This window comes from Eucyclogobius newberryi, unplaced genomic scaffold (genome assembly GCF_026437365.1).
Source record: "Eucyclogobius newberryi isolate DKJ021-1_F unplaced genomic scaffold, fEucNew1.0.hap1 SCAF_2, whole genome shotgun sequence".
Taxonomy (NCBI): Eukaryota; Metazoa; Chordata; class Actinopteri; order Gobiiformes; family Gobiidae; genus Eucyclogobius; species Eucyclogobius newberryi.
Genome location: NW_027315834.1, coordinates 15,975,746 through 15,990,540, shown reverse-complemented (window position 1 = coordinate 15,990,540; position 14,795 = coordinate 15,975,746). Strand labels below are relative to the sequence as shown.

At 39.2% G+C, this 14,795-nt stretch overlaps 3 protein-coding genes across 5 annotated transcripts; 1 reads left to right on the top strand and 2 right to left on the bottom strand.

The window, feature by feature from the left end:
* Positions 1-1,531: 1,531 nt before the first annotated feature.
* On the bottom strand, positions 1,532-4,792 carry atp5f1c (ATP synthase F1 subunit gamma). Of its 3 annotated transcripts, XM_072453775.1 has the most exons (10): positions 4,669-4,792; positions 4,196-4,230; positions 3,375-3,506; positions 3,098-3,305; positions 2,873-3,016; positions 2,723-2,787; positions 2,463-2,618; positions 2,287-2,383; positions 1,805-1,831; positions 1,532-1,657 (listed from the first exon to the last, which is right to left on the bottom strand). In XM_072453775.1, the coding sequence occupies exons 1-9, from the start codon at positions 4,785-4,787 to the stop codon at positions 1,825-1,827; spliced, it is 963 nt and encodes a 320-aa protein (XP_072309876.1). In that variant the 5' UTR covers positions 4,788-4,792; the 3' UTR covers positions 1,532-1,657; positions 1,805-1,824. The 3 variants fall into 3 exon arrangements, with proteins under 3 accessions (XP_072309876.1, XP_072309878.1, XP_072309877.1); XM_072453777.1 differs by lacking the exon at positions 1,805-1,831; XM_072453776.1 differs by lacking the exons at positions 1,532-1,657; positions 1,805-1,831 and having other exon boundaries at positions 2,244-2,383.
* A 224-nt stretch (positions 4,793-5,016) lies between these two features.
* kin (Kin17 DNA and RNA binding protein) lies at positions 5,017-7,640 on the top strand. Its single transcript, XM_072453749.1, has 12 exons — positions 5,017-5,272; positions 5,348-5,442; positions 5,513-5,556; positions 5,632-5,754; positions 5,822-6,006; positions 6,094-6,142; positions 6,225-6,273; positions 6,363-6,486; positions 6,584-6,712; positions 6,959-7,058; positions 7,138-7,238; positions 7,364-7,640. Exons 1-12 carry the CDS (start codon positions 5,159-5,161, stop codon positions 7,424-7,426), a joined length of 1,176 nt encoding a protein of 391 aa, XP_072309850.1. The 5' UTR covers positions 5,017-5,158; the 3' UTR covers positions 7,427-7,640.
* On the bottom strand, positions 7,110-13,883 carry itih2 (inter-alpha-trypsin inhibitor heavy chain 2). Its single transcript, XM_072453748.1, has 21 exons — positions 13,710-13,883; positions 13,567-13,596; positions 13,361-13,399; positions 12,976-13,148; positions 12,804-12,908; positions 12,577-12,739; positions 12,409-12,516; positions 12,214-12,339; positions 12,027-12,143; positions 11,763-11,931; positions 11,557-11,682; positions 11,250-11,431; positions 10,983-11,168; positions 10,579-10,718; positions 10,317-10,489; positions 10,102-10,230; positions 9,923-10,036; positions 9,630-9,828; positions 9,384-9,556; positions 8,050-8,161; positions 7,110-7,968 (listed from the first exon to the last, which is right to left on the bottom strand). Exons 1-21 carry the CDS (start codon positions 13,806-13,808, stop codon positions 7,821-7,823), a joined length of 2,811 nt encoding a protein of 936 aa, XP_072309849.1. The 5' UTR covers positions 13,809-13,883; the 3' UTR covers positions 7,110-7,820.
* Between the last annotated feature and the right edge of the window lie 912 nt (positions 13,884-14,795).

Sequence of the window (14,795 nt, the reverse complement as noted above, 5' to 3'; positions counted from 1 at the left end):
CGCCGGGGCCCGCACAGAGACACTGTTCAGACGTCTTCACCGGCGCCTTCACACAGACGCCAATGCAGAGACTCGCGGGCGCGCGCACATTTGGCCTTTCGCTCAGACGCGCGCTCTTTAATGTTCACTTTTCATTTTATTCTAGGCGTGTGACAAGAAACTGGGCGTAGCTTGTGTAGGCAAAGTGTGTAGGCAATAACAATGACTTTATTGTTGATTTTATTTTATTTTTTTGGTGTTGCGTTGCGTTACAATTTGTGGGGGGGCTTGATTTAAAGAAATGTCTGAGGAGGGGGGAAGTCACCAAACCTGCAACTGAAGACATGAGATATGCCTGGGATCCAGATTGAGTGTCTCTGTATATTCCACGGGCCTAAGACGTCACATCTTTGTAAAGTAGCTATAAAGAAGTGTGCAGAAAGGGGACATTTTAATGTTAAATTGACTTTGATGAGGCGTTAGTTTCCTCAGAGTCGCATTTAGACTGATTTCTGCATGTTTGAAAAAAAATGTCCCGCAACTGAGGCTCGAGTGCTCTGAAAAGCCTGTTTTTAACCTAACCCCTATCCCCGCCCACATCCCTGTTTAAGACCCAGTGATGGAGGGACGAAGCGGTTTTGAACTGGAAATCAATGTTTCCGTTTCTAGCCTATTGGTCCATTTTTGATCAATATTGTAGTTTGCAATAAACAAAAAGGTAAAAATGATAATCTTTGTTGTAATAATTCAACACTAAGTAAACGGCCCTATAGATCTGTGGTCCTCGTGGTCCAAAAATATCTGCCAAAAGTTGTAAGCCTATAAGCTACCTAAAAAAAGGTTAGGTTGGTCTTCAGCCTGGTCCATGAATTGTGGATTGTGTGTCCTCGGCAGAAAGATGGAAATGTGGAGGCTGCATTTATCAGAGTCTGGCATCGCTGTAATTTCAGTGTTCAGATCCAATCGCACTCGCTTCCCTCAGGAGTAAACAATAACAAGCCCAGATACAATAGACAAACAAGGCCTGCAGGACTCGCACAGACTCACAGATGCACGACTATGCACCACGTCCCAACTCTATGGCTAATCAGGACCCATACGTGCATCCTAGGCCTACATTTGGCCCTTTGCAGAAATGTAAAGCCTCGATAGAAATGTGCAAAATGATAGATCCGAGTGCGCCATCTGGTGGATGTAGTGACTATTACATACCAACTGATTCCTTATTTACTTCATAAAATAAATAGAAACACTAGAGCTGCATTATTAAACGCTATCTAAATGGGACACGAGAAGACTTACTGGTCATCAGCCTGGTACAACGATAATCTTGGCTCTTCGTAACCAGGCAGTGTGATATTTATCCTCAATATGGATATGTAATGCTACAGCTACTACAAAGAATTTGATAAACAATTAAATTCATTTGCCATATTGCATTAAAAAAAAAAAAAAAAAGAACTGTCTCAATGAACGCAAGCATCAAGTGAACCTTAAAGTTAACTAATATTTATTAGGACCCAAGTCAACAGATACATGGCAGAGCAAGAGACATTTTTCTGTAAGATTTATTGTCTCTGTATATTTTACAAATAGATGCACATTTGAACATATTTAACTTCTGACAAGTCTGAAGCACAATGGAGAGCACTTGGTACCGGAGATGGCTCCCATTTATCTGCAAAGAAAGACAATATTTGTAAGCTCAAAAAGCAAGGACAGCAATTCACACAATAACTAGACAAACTATACTCTTTACTTTAGACCTCAATCTAAAACTATCCTAAACTTTCTACAAGATCTAGTTTTTATCAACTCGTATTACCTCTTCAGTAAAGACAAGCATCAGGTCCTTTGTTTTGAGCAGAGGATAGTTAACAGATTAGGAAGGGAAACAATAGTTTTTGTAATAAAAAATGTTTTAAGTTGATCAGAAAAGGAGAATGAGAAGTTTTGAAACCAGAAATAAAACGGTCTAAGACACAAACACAGTTGCATGAAAAATCTGAATGTGTAATGACGTAATAGTGCCCATTCAAAAATGCTGGAAATAATTCCTCCTGAACTACTTGCAGATCTGAGCACCACAAAGAACTTGGTTGAGCCGATTAGTGCCAAGGTCCAGTTTAAAGATTAATAATAAAAAAAAATCTTTTGTTTTTGAGAAACGACTGATTTAAGCAGTCGGGGCACATGTTAGTTACATTGTTGATTTGGAAGAAAAAAATGCATACAGAAATTAAAGTGACTTGCACACATTTCTTGCATCTGCATTGATTGTGTTGAATCCATAATGCTGAAACTTACAGAGCAGCAGCTCCAGAGATGATCTCAATGAGTTCCTTGGTGATGACGGCCTGTCTGGTACGGTTGAAGGTCAACGTAAGTTTGTCAATCATTTCAGCTAGAGGAAATAAAAGGCACCATTAGAGGTCAATATACAACAGTTTTACAACAAAAATGGGCAGGTGTGTAATCCTTACAAGCATTCTTGCTGGCACTGTCCATAGCCGTCATACGAGCGCTCTGCTCGGCGCAGGACCCCTCCCTCAGGGCCAGGTAAAGAACGTTGACAAGAGCAAACTCTTGGTAGTTCCTCAGAACATCAGCATCAATGTCATCATAGACGCCCATTGTCTCTACAATATACAGTTAAACATTTTGAGATTTATCCTGAATCAAATGTACATGTAATTCTATATCGGAAAAAGCATCTTCAGATCAGTTCTGAGCATTAACTTACCTGCGTTGGCAACAGTGTCCGTGGAAAATACCGGCTTTTTGTCAGTCTTGTAAGAAATAACAGACCTGTAGAAGTATGTAAATGTCCCTGAGTCCAATCACGTACAATAAGACAAGGTTTAATTTATTTTTGATCAGACTAAAAACCTACCTGAATCGGTTGAAGATAATAGAGCCCTGGTCAAACTCATAGCCAGAGTTAATCAGCTCAGTGGCAATAATGGAGGCATCACCAAAGCTGGGGGGCTTACGACCCACTTCCTTACAGTTCATCATAATGTGCTTTGAATGAGTTCTGGGAACAACAGGTATTATTTAATAGGAGTCAAAATTGATTGTCTTACATTTCATATTTATAGAAGCAAACTGGCTGTACCTGTGCAGAATCCCCCTCAGCTTGTCCCCCACATTCACCACCATGACCTCCTTGCCTTCAGCAGTCAGATTGGCGATTTCATGCTTGATCAACTTGGCCACTCCAGAGTGGATTGCTCCACACAGCCCACGATCAGAGGTCACACCAACGATGAGATGCTTGGCAGTCTTTCCTTCTGGTGCTTTGATCTCAGCCTTCTCGTAGAGGGCTGAAAGTAAGAATTATTGTTTGTACTCCGGTTTATAAAGCAAAATAATCTGCACTAAATGATACATACCCAGAGCACCAGATCCATACACACGAGCTGGCTTCAGCTGCCTCTCAGCACGAGCGTACTTGGCTGCGGCCACCATCTTCATGGATTTTGTGATTTTCTGGATGTTCTTGATGGACTTCAACCGAATGGTGACTAATTTGTGGAAAAAACAATGTTGTTAGTCAACAACAATGACATCAGCATTGAATCATTCAGGTAATTTAGATCTATTATATTTGATCTATTTTGATCACATCGTATTTATAGAACTTATATTTTCTTTTACTGGTCGAATGCATGTATGTAACAAAAGTAATGTCTTATTTTAAAAAGTGATTTGGAAATAATATTTTTAATTGCTAGTTAATATTTATCCTTTTATGTTTTTTGCTCATTTGCAGAAATTAAACTTGTTTAACAAAGTGTATTCAAAGTACTGCAAAAAAAAGTATATTTAGTGGTTTTATATCAGAATTTTTAAAGTCTGCTTTTACTTTAAATAATGCTTCAATATTGCTATAATATGATGGGGTCGGGTTGATGACAGTGAAGTATGTGATCAATATCACAGAATTTCAAGTTCCAGTCTTCACTTAAAATGTAGTTAACTGTACAGTGTACCGTTTTATGGTAAAACATTAAGTCTTCAGAGGCTAAACTGTATAAATGAAGGATTAATATGTCCATGTAAAGACATACACTTAGCCCATAATACCAATGATAACACTAGAGAGACTATAAAGACAGAGCTCTGTAAATGTTGGACCCTGCTGTGCAGAATAACTATATTCTTTACCTTTAAAAATAATTGAGCTAAAACTCAAGCAGAGGAAAGTACTTACTGTCCTTCAGGGTAGCCATGTTCCTGACCTGCCCACTGTGGAAACAAACAAACAATACATATGATTTCACATATGGCAATGTTATGAAATCATGTGAAAAGATGATGTTAATGGACAAACTGCTTTCATTGCTTTATTAAACGTTTTGATTAGACGAAACATTGAACTTAAGGACAATTAGCACATTTAAGTTAATTCTGTATGTTTTCGAGGACAAAAAGTGTGTAATTCAACGTGTCCTGCAAATATCTTCACATTTCATGCCATATAAAGTCTTGGCTCTTAATGTTAGAACAGCTTTGATCGGCTGTCATTCATTAGCATCGGCCTGCATGTTAGCACGTCCTTGTGCCTTTGCACGCTCTACAGTCAACGGCAGCAAGGAAGTCCCTCCATCACCCGACAAATAAAACATCACATTAAAGCATATAAATGAGGACAAGTCAGTATTAGGTTTGTTGATTTGGGTTTACCATTGTGGGGAGAACACCAACGCGCTGGTCCTGGCGAACATAGTTACTCCAATGAAGGTCAGGCGGGCAGCAGTGCGCAGGCGCAAGATTAGAGCAAAATGGACGAAAGGTGCGTTCATGAGAAACCGTATGTACTGTACTGAGTGTTTTTATATTAAGTTATGTACACAGAAACACTAATATTAATGCATATTAATGCATGTTTGAGATATTATATATATATTCATACGAGTTTGCTGTTTTAATTAATTTAGATAATACTTACAATGACAAAATTATCACTGAAAACAAAATCACAAGAATGCGATTCTCGCGAGTTTTGTGGATAATCGCGAGATCCCGTCACGCGGAAACGCGGATGGTCGTGGACTAAAGACTAAAAACGGTAAACAAGTGTCTTAAAAAATCAATAAGATTTGTGGTTTATGTCCACAAATATCCCTCTTTAGACACTTATTGATTTAAAAGTGTTATTGTGTGATTAGTCGAGATGGGAAAGGCGGATTTCCTCTCTCCAAAAGCTATTAGTAACCGAATAAAAGCTAAGGGTCTACAGAAGCTAAGATGGTATTGTCAGATGTGCCAAAAACAATGCAGAGATGAGGTAAGTCACTTTTCCTCTTCACTCTAAAGTGTATGTTTTCTTTTAATGAATTGTATTTCTTATTATTTTGTTCAGAATGGCTTCAAATGCCACTGTATGTCAGAGTCTCATCAGAGGCAGCTACTATTGGCCTCAGAAAATCCTTCCAAGTTTATGGATAACTTTTCAAAGTAAGTTGTCTGACGAACTATTTTAACTCTTATAGGAATAATATTTGACCTTAATAATGTACTTTTTCAGTGAGTTCAAACAGGATTTTGTTGAGCTTCTCAGAAGACGTTTTGGTAAGTTTTTAAGTTTTTTTGTTCTGTGTTTAGTAAGTGTTTCATTTGATCTGCATGTAATCACATTTCTTGTAGGAACCAAGCGTGTGCATAACAACATTGTGTATAATGAGTACATCAGTCACCGAGAGCACGTCCACATGAACTCAACAAGATGGGAAACTCTGACTGACTTCACCAAATGGCTGGGAAGAGAAGGTGAGAAACAAAACACTATGATTATATTGTTTTATTACAATACTAATTGGCTGTTGCCTGTTTCTAGGGCTGTGTAAGGTGGACGAGACTCCTAAAGGCTGGTATGTCCAATACATCGACCGCGACCCAGAGACTATCCGGCGCCAAGAGGAACTGGCCAGGAAGAAAAAGCATGACTTGGATGATGAAGAGCGGAGTGCACGTTTTATAGAGGAGCAGGTCCAAAGAGGTCGTGGATGCAAAGAGGAGGAGGTGAATGCTACCAGCAGACTCTAAAACACCCCAATGAACACCATTTAAGATTGTTAATGTTTTCTTTTATAATATGTTTGTATGTAGGACACCCCATCTTACACTGAGCTCAAAAGAGAAAGTGAAGAGGAGAAAGGTTTGGTTTTGTGCTTGGATTATTTCTCGTACATTTTTATATTAAATTAATGTTATTCTAAGGTTTTTTTTTTGTTTCACAGTGGCATTTAACCTTGCTGCCACTTCTGCTGCCGGACCGTCAAAGTCAAGGTAAATATAAACAATATTAACTGTTTAAGCTTATTCTACATTACTTGTATTCTATTACTTTTATTAAAAATGACCACATATTGCTTTAGTTCTTTACTGGGAGCAAGTGCGTTGAAAGCAGCTGCAGCATCAACTAAAAGAAAAGAGATTCCCTCCGGTTCAAGCTCCAAAGAAGGCAAGAAGAAAAAGTCTGCCCTTGAAGAGATCAAAGAGGTAGAATCTTACATGTATATTGATCCATCTATGCAAGAAATATATTAAGAAAAATATAATATTGAAGCTAAAGTACCTTTTTGTTTTGTTTTTTCAGATGGAAGAGCGGAGGAGGCCAAAACGGGAGCCTTTGAAAACGGACTACTGGTTACAACCTAACATCATCGTCAAAGTCGTTACTAAAAGACTTGGAGAGAGGTACCACAAGAAGAAGGCTGTTGTTGTGGTGAGATCATTTCACAATTTATTTTACAGGGAGAAAACTGTCAGCGCAGGGCAATACAAGAAAATATAGGGCACATTTATTTTCTCCTCATATTGATCGATCCAGTTTTTTATTCAATATTTATTTTGTTCTGTTTGAAACTACAAATGACTTCCCCTAAAGTCAGAACTCTTTACTGCTAGAGCTTATTGACAATTAGAAATGACTCTCTCAATAACTCTGCGACTCATCACATTTACTCCACAGGAAGTAAACGATAAATATACAGCTGTGGTAAAGCTGGTCGACTCCGGAGACAAACTGAAACTGGACCAAAATCATGTAGAAACGGTCATACCGGCACCAGGTAAACCAGTCCATCAAATTAAATCAGTAGCTGTTAGTTTTGCAAAGTTGTTTTGATTTTTATTTTTGTAATTGTACAGGCAAAAGTGTTTTGATTGTGAACGGTCAATACAGAAATACAGAAGCCATTTTAGAGGGAATAGATGAGAAAAACTTCAGTGCTACGCTAACACTTGACTCGGTAAGTTTGTGTTTCACTGAATTGAAAATGCTGTATCTGTCAAATTCTGAATGTGATGTGTAGTATTGTTAGGGCTAAATGATATTACAAAAAGGCATGATAACATATGTGTGTGTTCCCTCCAGGGTCCACAGAAGGGGCGGACGGTGCATAACATCGCCTATGAGGATTTCTCCAAACTGGCCTGATGACTGGCACATTAGTCTTTTTGAAGCCCTGAAAGTGTAGGATGCTCTACTGTGTCAGAGTTACAACCTCAATTCTTTCTCTGTATATTTTACATATCCCACAACGCCTACCCCAGAGACTCAAAAAGATGAGTTCAATTAGCTTTTAATTAATGTATTACCTGTTGATCGGAAAATACTGCTTTTTTTCTAATAAAGGATTTATTATGTTCTATTTTCTTGCATTTATTTACAGGCATTCATCAAATTTGTTTTTCTTTCACATAAAATCTAAAACTTCAGTGAAAATTATGTTTCTTCACTCTCTTATGTGTGTTTTTTTTTATACATTACACAAGTCAAGAGGACTAATAAAAGAGATGAAAGAAAAGAGTGGGGAAATGAGAGAGAACATCTAATTCATCTGGAGAAAACTGTTCAGATCTGGGACGATGTAATCAGTGTAGTGACCGTCAATGAATCCTTTCCCGCTGTTGTGCACAAACCAGCAGTAGACGTTTGAGCCATGTTTGGTTTCGGTCCTGTAGTCCTTCTGCCAGCCCCTGGTTCACACAGTGGATCAGTTTATTGTTAGAAACACTTAAGAGATCATTTATATTGCAGTTCATTATTTTGGTGATTACCTAGTAACCTGAAGTTGGTTTCCTTTCACTTCCATTGTAGCCTCCTTCTTAAGAGGGTCCACTCCTTCATGGATGTCATACACTCGAACATCGGGTTCTCTAGAAAACTGCCCTGTAACAACAAATGCAGACTTTGAATAATGTATGAAGCTTCAGAAACGCCTAGACACTTTTTATAGATACACTTGAATTTAGTTTGGGTTGTGTCTTTGTGCTTTAGTTCGGTGTCTGCTTTAACAACTTACACCAGGGAAGAAATGACCTATCCCACCAGGTCAAAGTGTTCATTACTCACAGGGAGGGGCTGAATGTTGGAGAAAACATGGTTGCCAGGAGGCACATCAGTATCATGTATTTTGGGACTGTCCTGTTGCACAGACCTATTGGACAGAAGGCACTGCAGACTCTTTTTAACACTAGATTATAGAACTATGCATTAGGGCCTCAGAGCCCCTGCCATAGACAATAAGAATGCATGTCTCTGGAAGATACTTCTGGCAGCCGGGGAAAAGGCCGTCACAAAAAAATGGATGACACAAATGGCACCAACAACAAAGGACTGGACTGTCATCATAATTGACATACGGAAAAGTGACAAAAAATCACATATAATACGGACTGAACTTGGAAAAGGACACATTTGACGTAAACTGGACTAAATGGGACTCAAATCTTGCACACGGTGGGCTTTAACCTTGTTCTTTACTTTCATCTGGATGCATTATTCTTAAAACAGTCATCTCAAATAATATACACTTAGTTTTTTTTTTTTTTCTGTCAATACTGTGGTTGTCATGGTTATTGTATCTTTATTTATACATACGTTTTGATTGATCTGTGTTTACTTATCCAGCTGTCAAGGGGATTTTACACTGAAGGCACCTTTTTTTAGTGCACATCTGCAGCAAACTGGATTTAGAGCAATTTTTTGGCCTCTTTTGGGTTAGTACTTGTTTAAAACTACTTTAGCATTTGCATAGTTCGAGTTGAGATCTATTGTCTTCGTTTAGACCTGCTATGGGTCTGTCATAGCGCTGGTCTCCCTACCTTTTTCTAGCTATATTATTATTATTTCTTATACATGTATTTGTACCGAGGAAGTCCATTGAACACAGCTGGTCATGGTTCTTTTGACCGCTCCTTCCTTCTATGTTTACTGTTTAAGAACCGCACTAGAAGGAAAAGGGTGGTTCCTAGTCTGCTGGATAGACAGAACATGTTCCTCTCACCATTCGTGGCCCTTTATCACATCTCATCTAATAAATATGTTCATAGTACCCTTGTGTCGTTGGTGTTACCTGGTCTAGGAAAAGAAATGTGGTGTGTAATGTTACCTATGATGCCGTGGACGAGTGGCGAGTACTGGTTGTTTGTAGGAATATAGATCCCAAGGAAGTCAACATTAAACGGGTGCTTTTTCCAAATCCGATGAAGCAACACTGTCACTTGAATGTTGTCATTTATTGTGATCGTAACATTGGAATTCTTCACAATGCGTATCCTCACACTGCAACAACATAACATTTCAAATACAAATAATCTGTATAGCCTAGTAGTGTATGAGTGATGTATAGACCTACCCATCCTGTGTGATATCTGTTGTGGCGTCCCAGGAAAAGACATTGGTGTTTCTTTCATCTGAAACGGTGATGTTGCTGGTGCTGGCGGTGACACTGACTCCTTCGGGCTGAGAGTACAATGAGATTGTCCCAAAATAAGTGTTGAGTTTGTTTTTATGCAGCTTCTTTGAGCCAATGAGCTGACCATTCACGACAACACCTGCAGAAAACAAGCACAACCAACAGTCAGTCAATTTGAGAGAATTGTACCTTTTTAATCTGAGGTTTGTGCAGATGTTAGGCGCACTGCGTACCTGTACCACTGTCCGACAGGAGATTGAGGATATGGCCTGGTTTGGAGTTGATATTGAAGCACACGTCCAGATTGCGTCTGGGCAGGTGGATGATGAAGTGAGGATCATTATCCACTGGGAAGAGCAAAATTGGATCATTAGGTTTCTGTTTTACCCTTTTTACACTGGACAGAATTTACCTAAATTGACTCGTTGGGGTAAAGCATACTCTTCTGGGCCCTTGTCCACAGTGCTAGGAGGAGCAGGAGTAGTCATCAGGACCCAGGGGGGATGCTGATAAACCAACGTCACTGGGGTCACACCTACGCCTATAAAAACATTGTGAAATAAAAATGATAATAGTATGATAAATGCAGCAGTGGTTTATGACACTAAAAATATGCCGCTTTGTTACCCGAGCAGCAGCCTTGTTTGGCGTCTTTTGGAGAATCAGCCAACAGTCTCTCATTTTCTTCTTCATTTTCCACCAGTAAAGCAGTGAGTGGAGTGACAAACTGATGCTCCACCGCCAGAGACAGGATGCGTTGAGTGATCTTTCGCTTTTTTGCTGCGGTTGGAGCCATAGCCCTGTGGAAAATACAGTGTGGGCAAAGAACATCACAATGTAGACGCTAATTGGACTGTGTGTTGTACATTGTGTGAACAGCCTCCCATACCGTTCACCAAGCAGCTGTTTGATGGTGAGGTAAGCCCACAACTGTCGGGCAAAACCTGGATACGAGTGGTGCAGCTTGGCCAGCCGCTCGTCCAGCTCAGTGGCGTCTGCTTCTGTCTCCAGAGTGAGATCCAGACGAGCCTGATTGTAAAAAATGGAGCTTGTTAATTGTTTAGGAAGAAGGTTCATTATATTAGGTTCAACATGACTGTCCACAGGTCTCACACATCATTTTAATATGCAGGTTTGTAAAGTTCCCTGGATAAACAACAGTTAAATAGTTAAAGAAACAATTTGTGTTAGATAAGAACAGCGTGGTTTAGATGATCACACAGACAAACTGCACATGCAGCTTTGAGGTCATTAGTATTAGTATTAGAAGAATATTCTGTGTCTGATACTTACGGCGGATGCAGTGGTAAAGCTGGTCAGAGTGTCTGTGTCGGAGGGGAGCACTTTGCCAGCCACCACCAATTCAGAGCCACTGAAGAACTTATCAAACTGATTCTGGGTGATGTCAGACACTGAATCTTCTGGGAACTGAACTGTGATCCTCCTCAGAAGCGGAGACGACACTTGGCTGTAAAATGCCTTTTGTGGAGAAAAAAAAAGTTATTAATATGGCAGAAACACTCTCTCTAAGACAGTCTTTTGTTTGAATGAAGTGTGTACTCGGAGTTGGTCAGCAGCGTCGTGATTTGCATAGATTCTCTGTGCCGTTCCTCGATTTTCCATAGCAATCCGCTCCAGGAAGTCATAGTCCACATCAAAGCCAATGCCCAAAGAGAACAGTGAAAACTCTTCTCTCATCACTCGCTTCACATTCTTCTGGATAGTACTGAGTTTGACCTCACCTGCAAAGATAACTCTTAATATTTGACTTTTCACAAAACACATTAACACATTACATTAAACAGTTGGAACCACCAGGGAACATCGTAAAAAGTAAATTTTGGAAATGTTGGGGAATGCTTCTCACCCACTGTAGGATCTCCGTCAGACACCAGTATTATCATGGACACAGACCGGGGGTCTATGAGCCCCTGGTGTGATGCTTTCACCAGAATCTGCACCGCCCTAATCAAGGCTTCGTTGATGTTTGTGCCTAAACACATGTGGAAAGCAGACGCAGATTAAGACGTAAAGTGGTCTCTAATTACATTTGTGAAAAACACATTGTGGTACCTCCATTTGGCTTGATGTCCTGGATATATTTCTTGGCATCTGCAACCTGTATACTTGAGCCTGGAACTAAGTCCTCACTCCAGCATCGTACATTATGGTTAAAGTCAATGACACTGAAATGATCGTCAATGGTCATGTCATCAAGAATAGCTTGCATGGCCTCAACTGTCTAAGAAGCAACATCGGGATTAAATGTATTCTACACAACAGCCACAGGGTGTCAGTGTGTCATCATTAATCAATAAGAAGTTCAAAAGCACTTACTTGTTTCATTTTGACCCCCCACATAGACCCACTGACGTCAATCACAAAAACAATGTTTTTCGGAAGAGGAGAAAGATTTGATGGTGCAAAGAAATGAACAAAGTGGCCATCGGAGACCTATGGAAAGGATAAATCTGTAAGATTAACACTAAAATGAAATGCTTATTAGAGGAATATGTTTACTAACTTGAAGTTCTCCATTGTTGTCCCTGTTCACGTCATATTTAACACTGAGGACACCATCTATAGCACTGCCAGTGCAGTTACTGCATTTCCTCTGCTGTTGCATGCTGGGTTTGAAGAATATGTGGACCTAACAACAAATATTTCGAAACAGAAGCTTCACATTTCTACTTAATCTTATAAGAGCAAAAAGGTTTACCTTTTCATCAGTGGTAGTCACTTTGATGAGTTCTGACAAATGACCACCAAGAGTGTCTGTTGTTTCTACTTTGGAAATTCCTTTTGGTTCAAATATATAGACGTCGACCTGGAGAGACATTTTGGTCATTTACTTTGAAATAATAACACAAAAAGATGATGATTCTACCTGAAACTGTGGCACCAGTCGGCCTGGCTGCAGGTAGAGCTGGTGCTCGTAGATGCCCAGTTTGCGCTGCATCAGCTCCTGATAGTTAAGCTCAAACTCAATGTTACTTCCAGGTGGCACATGAACCTCTGTTTTAAAAGTTTCCACATCTTGGGAGTTAGCCCTATGAATAACAACATTTATTTTCAATCCGCCATAATTTGACATAAACTCACTGTTTTTTGTACCTCACAATGCCAGCTGCTTTGCCTCTGGCTCTGGCCTGAGCGTAAAGGTTCCTTGCCACAGTTTTCTCTTTAACTGAGCCTTTAAAAACAATTCCATTCACATTCCTGCAGTAAGAGGAACATGTCAGTTGTGTGTCAAACTCAGGAAGATTGTTAAGTGATGGGGACCAACATGGTAAAGTTGGAGATGAAAGCTCTTTTGGGGATCTGGACATTGAAGCCAATGCTCTGGGCTTTAGCCCCAGAGTTGACCACATGGCTTCTGACAGAGGTATGAGCAAACCGGGATGTGACATGGCTCTCTATTCTGTAACTTTTGATAGTGATGTCTTCCCCACTGACAACCTATGGAAAGACAAAATCACAGACACACAGTTATGATTATGAAAGACTGAAAACATTGTTTGATTAAATGCATGAATTTGACCAAAAATATGTTTTTAGAGAAAATATCACAAGAAAAGTCAATAACCGGACGGTCAGGAGAATTTTGTCAAACAAGACACACATTGATTTCTAGATAAGCATAAACTGTGTCACAGTGGAAAGGGTCGTACCTCAAAGTATTCCTGCTCTTCACTTGTCAAAATGGCTCTCTGAAACACATATTTATTTGTGGAATTGTGAAGTTTAACCTCTTGATATATTCCTTCAGAGTGTCAACAATATTACTGCACAATTCATTTCATTTCAGTGAACCATGACTATTTCCAAAAAGAAAAAGAAAAGAAAATTGCAAGTGAAAGTAAGTGGAAAATCTTACCTTGTGTCTCTCATGTCTTAAATCTGACGGCTGAAACAAAGATAAGGTCATTTATAGGTTACTAAGATTTCAGATTTTAGGTGCCCATTGCTTTGGCACAGACTCTGCTGATAATCAAAAAACACTTATGCGTGTACACTCACCAAATCGTCCTCCCATTCACCATCTATAACAAATTCAAATCCATGGTTATGTTGAAGAAGAAGTAGCCCAAAGATGAGGACTAATGGTGGACACTTCATGTTGCTGTTCACACTGTCATACTGTGCCCCGTGGAAGCCGTGCAAGAGGTCAAAATACACTGTGCTGATTGACTCTCGGCCCAGTCAATATTTGTGGTGTTTCATGCGGCCCACGAAGAAGTAGGAAACTTTGAAACTTGACCCGTAAAATAGACTGGATAAATAGGACAGTTAAGGTCATCCTATAATCCGAAGTCGTCATATGCACTGTTTAATCTTTGTGTCTTTGAATATCCTGCTTTATCAGTATATACATTTACATTATATATATTACTTGGCTTTCTGTGTACCACCATATCAAACCCGACAATAAAGCTTAAAAAAAAGATCTAACCATTATTCAAATAATGATTAACCCAAAGAAGGACAAAATATAAAATATTGACATATCTGTCTCTAATTAAAACAAATACTCAACAAAGAAGGTTTACCCACCCATTGGTGGACTTTTCAGAGGTATATATACATTTACATTATATACATTACAGTTAAGGTTTGTAAACCCAGTAAGATGTGTACCACCATATCAAACCCGACAATCAAGCTTAAAAATGAGATCTAACCATTATTCAAATAATGATTAACCCAAAGAAGGACAAAATATTGACAAATACTCAACAAAGAAGGTTTCTCCATGTACAGTTGCTGGACTTTTTATACCTTTTTCCAATGTGCCAATTCTAACCCAATCTGTCTTTTGCTGTATTTGACTATTTCAGATGCCTCAGAGTTATTGTTCACAACACATAAATTATTTTTAAAAGTCACTTTCATTATATAAGTATTTTCTACAGTGGATACTTCAATAGGCTACTTACTAAAGTGGCCTAATTTATTGATAGAACAATTGCTAGTAGTATTGGAGTAATTATGTGTATGTGTGCGTTGAGTGGAAAGAGCTGCAAGACATTGGTTTGGTTTTGACCACTAGAGGGTAAACATGACCATGAGTGTAGCAGCAGAGTAAATACATGTTTGTTTGTTTTT